Source organism: Botrytis deweyae (assembly GCF_014898535.1).
Source record: "Botrytis deweyae strain B1 chromosome Unknown BDEW_021, whole genome shotgun sequence".
Lineage (NCBI taxonomy): Eukaryota > Fungi > Ascomycota > Leotiomycetes > Helotiales > Sclerotiniaceae > Botrytis > Botrytis deweyae.
Window position 1 is genome coordinate 423,204 of NW_024066228.1, and position 13,816 is coordinate 437,019.

The 13,816-nt window shown below is 40.4% G+C and overlaps 5 protein-coding genes across 5 annotated transcripts; 2 read left to right on the top strand and 3 right to left on the bottom strand.

The window, feature by feature from the left end:
- Nucleotides 1–1,833: 1,833 nt before the first annotated feature.
- On the top strand, nucleotides 1,834–2,235 carry EAE98_008274 (uncharacterized protein; the record flags this gene model as incomplete). Its single annotated transcript, XM_038955897.1, has 1 exon — nucleotides 1,834–2,235. One exon carries the CDS (start codon nucleotides 1,834–1,836, stop codon nucleotides 2,233–2,235), a length of 402 nt encoding a protein of 133 aa, XP_038807763.1.
- A 133-nt stretch (nucleotides 2,236–2,368) lies between these two features.
- Nucleotides 2,369–3,490, bottom strand: EAE98_008275 (uncharacterized protein; the record flags this gene model as incomplete). The annotated part of the gene is made up of 1 exon (XM_038955898.1): nucleotides 2,369–3,490. One exon carries the CDS (start codon nucleotides 3,488–3,490, stop codon nucleotides 2,369–2,371), a length of 1,122 nt encoding a protein of 373 aa, XP_038807764.1.
- Nucleotides 3,491–4,445: 955 nt separating this feature from the next.
- On the bottom strand, nucleotides 4,446–6,560 carry EAE98_008276 (uncharacterized protein; the record flags this gene model as incomplete). Its single annotated transcript, XM_038955899.1, has 4 exons — nucleotides 4,446–5,176; nucleotides 5,228–5,349; nucleotides 5,398–6,199; nucleotides 6,260–6,560. The coding sequence occupies 4 exons, from the start codon at nucleotides 6,558–6,560 to the stop codon at nucleotides 4,446–4,448; spliced, it is 1,956 nt and encodes a 651-aa protein (XP_038807765.1).
- Nucleotides 6,561–8,167: 1,607 nt separating this feature from the next.
- Nucleotides 8,168–9,829, top strand: EAE98_008277 (uncharacterized protein; the record flags this gene model as incomplete). The annotated part of the gene is made up of 1 exon (XM_038955900.1): nucleotides 8,168–9,829. The coding sequence occupies one exon, from the start codon at nucleotides 8,168–8,170 to the stop codon at nucleotides 9,827–9,829; it is 1,662 nt and encodes a 553-aa protein (XP_038807766.1).
- Nucleotides 9,830–10,521: 692 nt separating this feature from the next.
- Nucleotides 10,522–12,998, bottom strand: EAE98_008278 (uncharacterized protein; the record flags this gene model as incomplete). Its single annotated transcript, XM_038955901.1, has 3 exons — nucleotides 10,522–11,688; nucleotides 11,737–12,204; nucleotides 12,258–12,998. 3 exons carry the CDS (start codon nucleotides 12,996–12,998, stop codon nucleotides 10,522–10,524), a joined length of 2,376 nt encoding a protein of 791 aa, XP_038807767.1.
- Nucleotides 12,999–13,816: the final 818 nt, after the last annotated feature.

Here is a 13,816-nt window from a genome sequence, read left to right on the forward strand (position 1 = left end):
AGATTATACAAGACTATCTTTAGACTTCCTATCCCCTAGACTGTCACTCCATGACACCTTTGTGGTCTGTGTACTGAGCAAGAATATCAATAACCCTATAAATAATATTATATATAAAAGTTTTGATATTATATTTAAAGATCAGAATTTATTGAAAAAATCATATTAAATATATCAATTATATCTCTATAGTTTTTTAATTGTGGAATAATGATTTCAAGATTTTATAAATATTATTATATTTCACCTTTGAAAATAAGAGGAATTTGTAGGCGATTTTTATACGATTTTTATACGATTTATATTAAAAAATATCTATCAAATCAAAAATTCAATATTTATTAAAAAAAGAAAAAATAAATAAAAGATTATATAAAGATTTTAAAAATGTATTATTTGTTTTTATTAAAATTATAAGTGTTGAATCATTATTATAAAAAAACGTGTCAGAATAATAAGAATTCTCAAAATCCTGATGATCTGATTGGTCAATTAGATCCCTGTTAAGCGAAGGTGTCATGGAGTGATAGTCTAGGGGATAACGTAAGCGAAACTTAGTACGGGTCACATAGCCTCTTTTTTATAGCTAGTATTTATAGGTCTTTTTTATATAGTTTAGAAAAAGCAATTAATTCCTATTCACTTTCTTATATACTTTACAAAGCACTATATAGAGCCTCCCCCTCCTCTTCTCCATTAAAGGTATTACATCTCAATAATTTCTCTATAGTATTTACAAAGGACTACTTTATAACCCTACTACCTTCTACTCTTTTATAGTAACTTCGTGATATTATATTAGTAGTATAAAGGAAAGCGTATTTTATTATAATGAATACCGTTCGCAATTGTCTCATTTTTATTTTTCGACTTTTTTTTTAATATTAATATTTATTTAATTTATTTAATAATTTAAATATTATTAAGATTTATATAATTGAATAGAAAAAGATTATATTTAATATAATGAAATTATTATTAAAAAAGAGATATATATAAATGACTTATTTTACTCTTAATTATTTCATTCTTATGTTTTTATTTTTTTATATTTTTATTTTTTATATTTTTATTTTTTTATATTTTTTTATATTTTTATATTTTTATATTTTTTTTGTATTTTTTTTTAAATTTTTTTTAATAATGTTTTAAATCTTTTGAATCTTTTGAATCTTTTAAATTTTTTAAATCTTTTAGATTTTCTAAATTTTCTATAAAAAAAAATCGAATTTTTTTATAATCAAAATAATCTTTTTCTAATGATTTTAATAAATCTTAATAATATTTATATTATATAATAAATTAAATAAATATTAACATTTAAAAGTTTCAAAAAGAATAAAAAAAGTACAAAAGTAAAAAAGTCGAAAAGTCGAAAAACGAAAAATGAGACAATTGATCTATTTGGCCAACGGTAAATGGATCTGGTTACCATTGGACCAGCTATACCCCTTAGGGCTCTGGCGTCGAACTTATCATACATCATATGCCTCTTTAGACTAGCACCTTCCTCTGTTGCCACTTTGGATGGAGGTTATCGCTTGGGTTGTCACTGTTTCTGTAGTTATTCAGAAGGAAGGTGAAGCTCAAAGGGGGCACTTGCCTGTAGATTAGTAATAAGTGGGTATAAAAGGGAGCATTCCCCTCATCACTCCTTTTAGATTAATACAACTTATTACCCACTCAGCGCAATGCATTCCTCAGCTTCTATTCTTGCTCTACCAGTTTCATTCCAAGCTCAGGCTCAAACACGATTCGGCTCAAATCCAAACTTATTCTCCCGCAGTAGCAGCAACATCTGCTCTTCCCTCATCATCCGACGTCTATGAAGTTATGAAAGATATCAGGGAGTTTTCTAGAGGGACAAATGAGCCGGTGAGCTTCCAAGCTCATGATCCAGCTCAAATCCAAACTCATTCTCCCGCAGTAGCAGCAACATCTGATCTTCGCCCATCATCCGACATCTACGAAGTCATGAAAGATATAAAGGAGCTCACCAGGGGGACGTATGAGCTGATGAAAGAGATGCGGGATCTCGCGCGCAAATCGAGAAACTTGTGCCTGGAAACGAGAGATCTTGCACGGTTTCAAACCCAGATCACAGCAGGGCAGTTGTCTCTCGCGATGTCAGACAAAGTTGAAGAGCGTACTGGAAAAACACAGCACACGACTGAAGAATTGGAGAGTTATATCGATGCATTAAGAGAAGAGATACGTAGAAGATCTGGTGCATGATCGTTAGCGCAGGAAGTTGTATTCAAATTAGGCATATTAGACGTTTCAGACGCAAGCGACGAATAAAATTCTATGGTTACCTATCTCTTGATTCATATCAATAGACCACGTTATATCTATCACTCTACCCCGTCTATCTATTTCTCTCCCAAAATTCACCTGCCCTCTTCGCCGCCAACCTCGCCTCTTCCTTAAAGCCTAAAAGATTCCCAATCAAAATAATATCATGCACCGCCCCTTCTTCAATCTGCAATTCCGTCTTATTCCCCGCTTCCACGAACTGATTATGAACCTTCACCACATCATCAAACAGTACTTCACACTCTCCTGTACTAAAAAACAATGGGGTGGAAATCTTGAACGGATTCCCCACAAACGAAATATTCGGATGAGATAATTCTACTCCCGTTCCCTCAAGTGGTGTCAAGCCCCTTGCTCCCCAGATTCCAAATCCCTCGTGAAGATAATCAGTACGAGAGTATGGAGAAGCATGGAAGATTCCTTCGATAATCGTAGAAACCGGATCGACCCAGGGAGACCATAACCATGCACATCCTGGATTTGATAGACCCACGTTTGGGTTATCATGTAGATATCTCAATAATGCCATTGTCAGATTTCCTCCCGCGCTATCCCCCGAGACAACGATATTCTCTGCCTTGATTCCCATTGTCTCGGTCAAGTAAGAGAAACTCGTAATCGCATCCTGCAGCGCTGCTGGAAATCTCCCACCCGGACTTGATGCAAGTCTGTATTGAGGACAAAATACAAAAGAAGCAGAGCTATTAGCAATTAAAGTCTCTGCGCAAAATCCAGCGTCTTGCGTTCGTCCATCTCCAACTACATATGCTCCTCCATGAAAGTGAAGAACTACATCTCCAGCGTCTTTTCCAGAAGATGGTTGGTGTGGATACCACGTGCCACCGATAATTTCTGGTTTGATTTCAGAATTCGTTATAGTGACCCCTTGGTAACGGGATGATGAAGCAGGATGGATGGTTAAAAATCGTGATCCCTCGGCACCCGGAAGGAGATTAATGATGGTAGCTGATTTGGTGATTGAGACGGATTTGACGAAAGCTTTTATGATACGGATACGGAGGGCTTGGGTGTAGGTCCATTTTGGCGAGGGTCGGGTAACGGAGGGAACATAGTAGATAAGCCAGAAAGGGATTCGGATCAGATTCAGAGCTATGGCGCCGAAGATCCATAGATGTTTTCCGGGGAAGATTGTGAATAAGGAGTCCAATTCCATGACCCGCGTTGTAGCACAATAATGAAATTGTGTTACGAAAATTTCAATTGAACTCAGTTGGGTTTTAGACTTCAACACAATGTCTATACCATTCGATGAAAGCAAAGAGATACTTGATTGGGATTGAAGGTAGGTTTGAATACAATCTTTAGATACTAAAGTGTAATGGAAGGAGAAAAACGTGAATCTGTAACAAATTATACCTCGAGACTTTACCGAGGTTTGTTCACCCAATAGTGCCGCTCCGCTACAACCCCGCCCCGCTTAGGACGGACAACGGAAAAGGAAAAGTGCGATCGAATATTAGGAGAATTATGATCTCGAGTTTCAGTATCCTAATACACTGTTGACTTGGATCAAGATACGAAGATACAAGGTAAGGTCATACTTCTTTAGCAAAAGAAAGCATATGTAGAATCATGTAAAATTCTTTTACAAGATTCCGAAAATTTTGACCCGTATAATCAGATGTACTATAACGGCATTTCGAGAGATTGACAATTTAAACGTGTACACATAGATCAGAAGGCACAACCACTTCAAACGAATCAAGCAATGAATCAACAAGAAAGAGATAGTACAATGAAAACATTCAAGTACATTTCCATACACATCTTAACACCCCACCGTTCAATTGATGAATGATGTGCGTGCATATATTACCAATCCATTCAATACACCAAAATCAAAAATCGACCATAGAAAAGAATAAACCGATTGCAATGGCCCCCATGTCTTCCTCTCTTCTTGAGAAGTAGAAAGCGGAAAACCTTCGCAAGTAGTACGAAATGAATAAATACGTCTCTCCCCAAAGATTCTTTTCACAAGGTAATTTTGCTTCTCTTCATGCCATATACCTTCTTGGTCCATCCAAAATTATCAGACGCCTTCCTATCCAATCCGTTCATAACGTTAATAATCCTAAATCCCACTTCACATCCTTCAACTACTCAATCTACAAAACAATCATCAATCCAAAAATACCACCTACAGCACCGACCATCATAGCCATATTGGCACTGACAATACGGGCAGCTGCCCCTGTGAATGGTACATAAGTGGGGGAACCTAAGAATGAAGTCGTTCCAACAGGACCCACTGGAACAACCGTAGAAGTCGCTGGTTTACACCCGCCAGGTGGGCAGACAGGTACTATGGTTGCGGCGTATGATGGAGCTGGTGTCGGAGAAACATACGTGATGATTGTAGTAGGGGTACCTTCGACTTCTGAAACAATTGCAGTTGCTGTTGGACCGGCTGGGTAAGTTATATAAGTTGTGACCCCTAATCCGTATATAGAGGTAGTGTATGTAACTGGAGATGGAGCAGGTACATATATAGAAGTCTCGGGGACACGGCTAACTGGTTCGGAGTGAGTTCCGAGAGTTGGAACTGGAACAACGTAGACGGAAGATGGTGGAAGTGTACTATATACTGGACATGTTGGCATGGTGTATGGAAGACAAGTCTTGCATGGTAGAATTGTCGGCGGAACTGGAGTCCAAGTGTACGAAGTTGGGATTGCGGTTTCATGGCATGACGTTGTAGTGGCTGTGATAAAGCCTCCAGTTGGGCAGGGAACACCGGCACTAGATAGGGCACATGCGTAGCAAGGATATCCTACAGTTGATGTACTCCAAATTGGTTTCTGTTCAGTGGAGCAATCACTTGTAATATATGAAGTAACTTTTTGATATGTCAGTGATGATCTGAGCGAAAGAGAATAGGGTTACGAACCAGTTTTATCTCCAATAGTATGACATGATTCAATGATGGACACATAAACAACAATTTCAACACCAACTATCTTGTTTCCAGTTGGGCATGCAGGAGTTACGTATGGAGGAGGAATGAAAGTTCTAGGGACAAGTTAGTACAGAACTATCCACCGCCAAAAAATAACTTACGTGGTAACTGTTGAAATGTCATGAACAGTCTTGGTATCATGATCTGTAACGGTGTCATGAATAGTAGCAGTGACTGTCCTGTTATGATCAATGGTTGAAATGATAGTTTTGTTGCCATATGGGACAGGAACTCCACCAGACCCCGATGGAATATATGGTGGAAGAGTGGCAGAATGCGATGGAGTATGGACGGGAGTTGTTGTGTTTGGTGTCAAAGCTGGAAGACAATGTCCATCACCAGTTGGGCGACCGGATTCACATTTGCAACTTGCAGAGCACCCATCACCAGCAACAGTGTTTCCATCATCACACTCTTCGTTTAATGAAGCTTCCCATTTTCCATCACCACATCCAGCTGGGGTCGCACCACGACTGATGATATATGGTAGTCCAATTGTCTTGTCACCGAAAGTTTGCGATCCGACACCAATGACATCTTGAGCAATAGCAAGAGCTTGGAATCCATTGATTCCAACAGATGGATAGCTGGAGAAGGCTTCATGGACACTACAAGACCAACTAGATAGTGCAGCATCATTAAGAGTTCCAAGAGCAGGTGAGGATGCAACAATGTGAGCTTTGTTGTAGCAAGCAAGGTTTCCTCGAACAGTGAAGTCTCCGAAGTATGAGAGTGATTCTACTTTCGCAGAATCCACGTTGTTATAATAACAAGACAACGCGTAATAGAGACCAGTCTGCTGGGTGCCAGCGAGACTTTTCGCAGATGCTGCAAATTTGATGGAGTTATCAATCAGAACTTTGGCACCAGGTTGGGCTGAAAAGTGAAAAGTAGGATCCGTGCCTTATATTTGAGTTAGTAGAGTAGTCATAAATTCAATAGAGCTTGATTTTTTGTTCTTACCGATAACGACAATGTTCCCTTGGACTGCTGGTCCCCAGGTATTCTTGGTATCAGTCAAGAATTGAACATCACTGGGTGATGTTGAACAATCTGGATCGGCAATGACAATGGCTTTGAAAGCAGCAAACTCGGCTGTTGTCATTGTTTTCCATTGTGCTTCACTGACCACCTTTGTAGTGTATCCAAGGACAGATGTTGCCTCCGCAAACTCTTTGAACTCGAATTTATCTACAAAAAGTAGATCTTCTGCAAGAACAGAAGCTGTCAGACTGGCCAATAGACCACCGGTGGATAGCTTCATTATGGTAAGGGGTAGATAGTTGGAATATATCAAGGGAAACTATGTGCGACAACGTTCAAAAACGAGTGTTTATTAAAGAGTGACTAAAGAAGAAACGAGTGACGATAGTAAAAAGATGAGAAAGGGGAATAGAAGGACTGAAAAGGACACAATATATACGCAAGAAAATCACAATACCTTCTTCTCACTTCTCCGCATGATATTCTTGGCTTAAGGTAGTAGCTCCTAATATAATAGAGGGCTGATTTACTATGAACTAACTGAACAATAGAACAGTCGATAATAACATTGAGGGTTTGAAATTTCTGTGTGACAGGTCGGATATCAACATCGTACCTGCATAAGTTCTGAATCGTTTACGCCCCCAAAATCCTGCTTCTCCTTACCGAAGTATGATTGTAGGCAAGCCGATCATGTGCATCTTTTCAGCTCAACAGCCATATTCTTGGCAATGAATGGTAAGGTTTCACAAAATGCTTTTTTGTGCAACAATTATCCAAATTTAGAGAATGAGGAGATGAGTCAAGAAACATACGATGTGTAAAGCATAGAATAATTTGAAGTAGTCAGCCGTCACCTTCATTGCCTTGTAAGGCTTCGCTAGGTTTCGGTCGATCAATGCAGGTACGATTAAAGTGATTACCCCCAGAACAAGAGATATTGACAAGCTGGGATATGCCAAGTGGGAGAGTAAATTGATCTTACTCAGGGGAGAGCCTCAAAGTGAGTTATTGAAAACAACCAAGATGGCACTTGCCATTGAGCCAACGGTGCCACCAAAGGAGCAAGGGCAATTCTCCCGAGCTCGTGGACTTCTAGATCTCTGGATCACGAATAGTATTTCTTGTGAATTGTAAGGATTGTATCCGACCATCAGTCCTGAAGGATATGAATTTCAATATTGGTGATGAAGTCGTTGCAGAAGGATGAAGGAACATCATTGTGACGCCGAATGGGACGGTCATTGTACCAACGGCAATAATTTCTGGACGCCGGATTAACTCACGTAGCGAAGTTTATCCGATGATGACTAACAAGTGACTGGCCCCTGCTCTCATTCTACCTTTGATCTTCTTCACGAATTTTCCGCATTTACTTTCATCTCTTCATTGAACTCAGGTCCTCAAGTTTTGATGAACTTGGTCGGCTCCAAAACAACATCGTAAGAGTGTTGATACAAATCTTCAAGATAATGCCTCTCTACCCATCCATCTTATCATCAGGATTGCTCGAATTATCTCGTACCGCGCGGTTACATCAAATTGCTTACTATGGCCGTGCTCCTTTACCAGCTTGACACAGATCACCAGGTGAATCTTCATCTCATCTTCTGCATCAATGCTTAGTAGTAATTGATGTGATTGCTGCGGTTTCTCTGATAATCTACAAGTTCTAAAACATGGAGAAGTACTCTCCATATTTGAAGCCCTAAACGGTCATGATTTATGGTCTAACAATGGGGGCTTGGATCTTGAGAGCTTGTATTTAGATGAGAGTCGGTGTCTTCGATACTCCATGCGTTTTTGGTTTCTCCATTGAATACTACACAATTTGGAGTTGAGTTTTCATTTTATATTTTCATTAGATATCTTCAGGTCTCATCAAAAATGACTGCCTCAATTCAATCCGCTAATCTTCCAATTGAACCGCGCCCTTCTCCCATTTCCAAACCAACCACCAATTCAAACTTCCCAATCACTCACCTACCCACAGATATCCTCCTCACTCTCTTCCGTCTAATACCATCTTCACAAGCACTCTCCGCTCTTTCCCTCTGCTCCCGCCAATTCCACCACTACATCACTCCCTACCTGTACTCGCACTTCCTCCACCTCGGCGATACATGTACTTCCCTCCCCCATTTCCTGCACACCATTCTCCATAATCCCCACTACGCACTCTACACTAAAACCTTCACTTGCAACGCCCTCCTAGGCTACAAAACCGACATCTCCATCTCCAATTTCTCCCCCTCCGACCTTGTCCTCCTGAAATCCCGTCTCAAATCCATCTACACCCTAGAAGACGGCTCACGCTCCCCATTCTTTGGCTCCCACATCACCTCACAATGGTACAATTTTATCCTACAAGGAAACTGGGATGCCATCGTCGCATTCATCCTCTGTCTCCTCCCTAATCTCCAATCTCTCAATATAATCAACCACGCGAGCGGTTGTCCTTACGGATATCCCTATCTCGAAACCGTGCTGAACCGAGCGACAACTTTACAAAATCAACGACTTCGCGATCCCACCCGCATAGTTCAGCCACAAGCATATTCATTCCCGTATTTACGGTCTTTGCATTTGGCAAAACACGATACTATACATTATCCCCGCATGGGATTTGAGATTCTGCGTGCCCTCCCTTTTTTAGCCATTCCCTCAATACGAGAAGTCGATACACACATGCTTTCGGATTATAATTTTCCATTCTCCGTTTTGCCATCTTCTCTTTCTTCTTCTTCCCCTACTCAACACGCGCTAAACCCATCTCCAATAACACCCTTCACACTCTCAACCTTTTACTCTCCTCCCCTTCCCAATTTCACCTTCCACATCACTCATCTCCACCTCTCTCACACGGTTCTTCGACAGGATTCCTTGATCCCATTTTTCAGCTACTTCAAATTCCTCAAATCTTTACAATGGGAATGGGATTACGATACTCAAATCGGGGAAAGAGAAGGATTGGAATTTTCATTCGATTTAAATCATTTTCTGCATTCGATCACACATTTGAGAGACATTCTCGAAGTTTTGAGACTTCACGTTTCTGAATCATCATCATCATCATCATCTGCAGAGATTCACGATAGAAGCGAGGAGGAAGAAGATGATGAAGAAAGAGAAGGAAATGAGTATCATCAACAACCACATGACAATTACGACAACGAGAGCGAAGAATACCATTCCATCCTCACCCACCTCTCGCACTTTACAAAATTGCAAATTCTAAACATCTCCGCAAATCTACTGCCCGCTCCTCAATTCAAAACCACCTCGACTTCTAATTTCCAACTCCGAATCTCCATCTCAAGCTCAGGCTCAGGCTCAGGCTCAGGCTCAACTTCCGAATCAGACGAAACCGAAACCGAGATCGAAGATCCACACGACTCCCTCTCATTACCCAAAAGCAAAGAAAATACACACCTCACCTCCACCTCCACCTCCACCTCCACCCCCAACACCCCTCAATCTCACGAAAAAGATAATTTCTCACTCTCACCCCCCTGTGAAACCTGCGCTCACCACGCCTCTCGCGCCTAGGAGATACAAACACGAGCGAGATAGATTAGATCGCATGATACTGCGAATGATGCTGTGGATGCGGTATAGTGGGAGGGAAAATATAAGTACAGAATGCTATATCGAACACAGCGAGTAGCGTATCCAAGAAAGAGTCTTTTAAGCGTGGTGAGCAAGCAGGAGAGAGGGAAATCCATAAGAAGAGAGATGGATGATGTAATGATAGATATGATATAATGATCTCGGGAAGGAATGAATGAATGGATACTCGCTTGGATATTAACTTAAGGGGTATATTATTGATTAGATACCTAGTACCTGAAATAGATAGTGACAAAATGATGTTCTAATATTGAAACACCATACTGTATCAAGTCATCAAGTTATAAAGTCACCATCCATCTCATTGATATCAATATTGAAAACTAACTACTCCAAGCTATTTATGTTTCGTTCTTCGTTTCTTCCCCCTTTCCATGCATCATCTCATCTCAATTCATTCATTCAATCATTCGTTTATCCCCGTCAAAACGTTTATATCCCATCCCATCAATTCCGTCAATTCATTCTTTGGTTTCATTTCCAGTTCATCCATTCCCCATCTCTCATCTCTCATTTCATTTTTTTTTTGGTTCCATCCTCTCCACTTCCGTCATACAAGTCAATGCATCCCACATAAAAATATCTCCCCTTCTCGTTCAATCTCCACCCTCTCAAATCAAACCCCTCTTACTATCCTTCGCCTTCCATCCCTTTAATTTACGTTCCGGTCTAGGAACATCTGGTCTACCGGCAAGAATATCCACAAATCCCTTCAAATCCAACCAAAATTCGGCCTTTGGTCTTCTATTTGCCCAATCTGTTTCATTTTCTTCGACATCAACCATACTAGAGAATACAACTTGTGCACCCTTGATACCAATAACCGTTGAACTTTGTTTATCCTCGATAATCTTTTTATCGGTTCTATCTTCATATTGTTCGAGATGCTCAATACACTTGATAGCTAAGCGAACGGCTCGGGTACGATCCATAGGGGATGGAGTACCACCTTGTTGAACGTGACCTGGAATACTATCTCTGGATTCGAAACGATCGGCAGCTTCTTCACGGATCATATCAGCGATAAGTTTGGCGTGGTAAACCTTTGATGCCTTTTCGTTGATGAGGATAAGACGTCCAGCTCTTGATTGGCCACTGTCTTTCTCGAAAACTTCCTTGAGATGTGCGATATCTGCTGCGAGCATACCAATACTGACACCTTCTTCAGGAGTATAGACAGCTGATGCACCAACAGCGAGACCAGCCATGGTAGCAACATAACCAGATCGACCACCTTGAGTTTCAATAACGAAAACACGACGACGGGAAGCTGAAGCGGATTGTTTAATGGTATCGCAATAACGAACAAGTTCGTTCAAACAGGTATCCGAACCAATTGAATATTCTGTTCCTGGAACGTTGTTGGAAATAGTGGCTGGAAGTAAAGTCATAGGAATGCAAAGAGAAGAATAAGTTTCTCTTGCTTGACGAAGTTCGGATAAGGCATGGAAACCTTCGAAACCTCCAATGATGAGAAGACCATCAATCTTGAATTTCTCAAAAAGTGATGCGATCAATGGCATTCCAGATTCTGATGGAAGTTCACGGTTCATACCAATTTCTGAACCACCCTTACTAGCCCATCCATCAACTTCTAACCAATCAAATTCTCGAACTGATCCGGGGTTATCTTGGTGATGACGGGCAAATCCAGCGAAACCATTATGAATTGCAATTGGTGTATGTCCACGGGTTAAGCAATAAGCAACAGCTGCACGTGTAGCAGCGTTAACACCACCAGCTGGGGCTCCAACATGTACGATAGCAATTCTCATGTGCTAGATGATGTTAGTATTGGAGGAAACAGAATTTTTATCATCACATACCTTCTTATCAGGAAGACGCATTTCATTGTTGAGATCAGTGGCTGTTGTAGTCATGTAGGAATCGTAAAAGTCAGAAAATTCTGTATCTCTGAGTGCCATAGCTCTTTCGAAATCTTTTGCTTCAATAGCCTTTGCGACTTCTTGAGTATCAATAACTGATTGAACAAGTGGTTTTCTTGTAATTTTGTTCTCGTTAATGGCGATAAAAGGGGTAACCGTTTCTGGCGTAGCATCAAGAACAGCATTAACTGCTTCGATACCTTGTAAAGTGGAAAGGTATCGATCATAAGCACATGCAGAACCACCACGTTGAACATGACCCAATGTTGAAATACGTGTATCGAGAGCGAGTCCATTCTTGTCTGCAAGAAGATCCTTGATCATTTCTGGAGAAATCTTATTTCCTCCTTGATCATGAGCACCTTCAGCAACAATAACAATTGTCTTTCTCTTTCCCAATTGTCTATGCTGTGTAATTGTTAGTATGATCAAAACTTGTGAAAAAAATATAATAATCACACCTTCTGAATGACCATGTGCATCTCTTCTTTCCAATTGTCTGCTCTTGGTTTTTCTGGAATGAAAACAAAATCTGCACCAGTAGCAACACCAGCCATCAAAGCTAACCAACCACAATGTCTACCCATAACTTCAATAACGAAAGCTCTTGAATGTGATGAAGCAGTTTGTTCAATATAATCCACCATCTCGCAAATCTTGCCAAGAGCTGAAAAGCAACCAATTGTAGCATCGGTACCAGACATATCATTATCAATGGAACCAACCAATCCAACGATGTTGAGATGTTTGAATGGTGCAACTTGTTGTTCCGATAATTCCTTCTTTTCAATCAATTCCTTGATCAACCCAGGCCATTCCGCTCTGAATTTATCAGCTCCAGTCAGGGAGCCGTCACCTCCACAAATGATGAGAGCATCAATTCCATTCAACACCATATTCTTTGCTGCTTGTAATCTGCCGGGTCGTTCGTAGAAAGCCATACATCTGGCAGTACCAATAAGAGTACCTCCTTCTGATTGCCATCCACGAACATCTTCCCAGCCCATCTTTTTGATCAATTTCCCTCCTTGAACTAACCCTTCGTATCCTTCGTAGATGCAATATGGTTCACATCCTTTATAAATTGCCATTCGAACGCAAGCTCGCACAACACCATTCATACCGGGAGAATCACCTCCACTGGTCATGATAGCGATACGTCTTTTCTTTCCCTCGAGGGGTGGTGGGGGTTGAGGAGCCATGATGGATTTTGAGTCGTTGTTTTGTTGGAGGTAAATAGGATGGAGGGGTATAAGGTTGAGGTCAGGTTGAGGTAAGGTGGGAGGTAAGAAAGGGAATCTTGGGTATAATGGACAAGTCGAGTAAAAAGTAGTATGAGAGAAGAGAGAAAAAAGCGAAGAGGGAAGAGGGAAGAATGAAGTTTTGAGATAGGTATGAAGAATGTATCGACTAGTACGAGTAGATTCTCTTACTTTTAAAGAATGACGAAAAGTTGAGAGGGCAGTTTGAAATAAGATGGGTCCTTCATGTATTTTGGTGGGCTGAGACCTTGTCAATATTTTTTACGAGGAGCTTTATCGGCTTTGTTGATGATGGGACGCATGGGCGGGGACATGGATATGGATGGATGGATGGATGGATGGCCGTGGGCTGCTCTGCTTATCGGGTTGGCATTGGTACTGGCACTGACTGGACTGAACTGGTATCATCGGCATCGGTATCAAATTGGAGAAATCCGTTTGGTATTATGGACAAAAGTCTTGGTAAAAGGTATAAATTCCAATCATGATGAAGATATACATTAATTCAAAAGTCATGTGAGCGGACAGAATGATTCTTGATGTGTAGGTAAGGCCATAAATCTTTCCACAAATCTTTCCATATATCATGATAGTACCTAGGTATGTATGTATCACGTATATGTGTATTACGATATGTAACCTTTATATACGAGTATATACATGTATGTCTGTACCTAGGATATATATGCATATATGTACCTATGCAATTATCATTCATTCTCTTACAATATACACCTCAACCAAACAGTCAACATTTC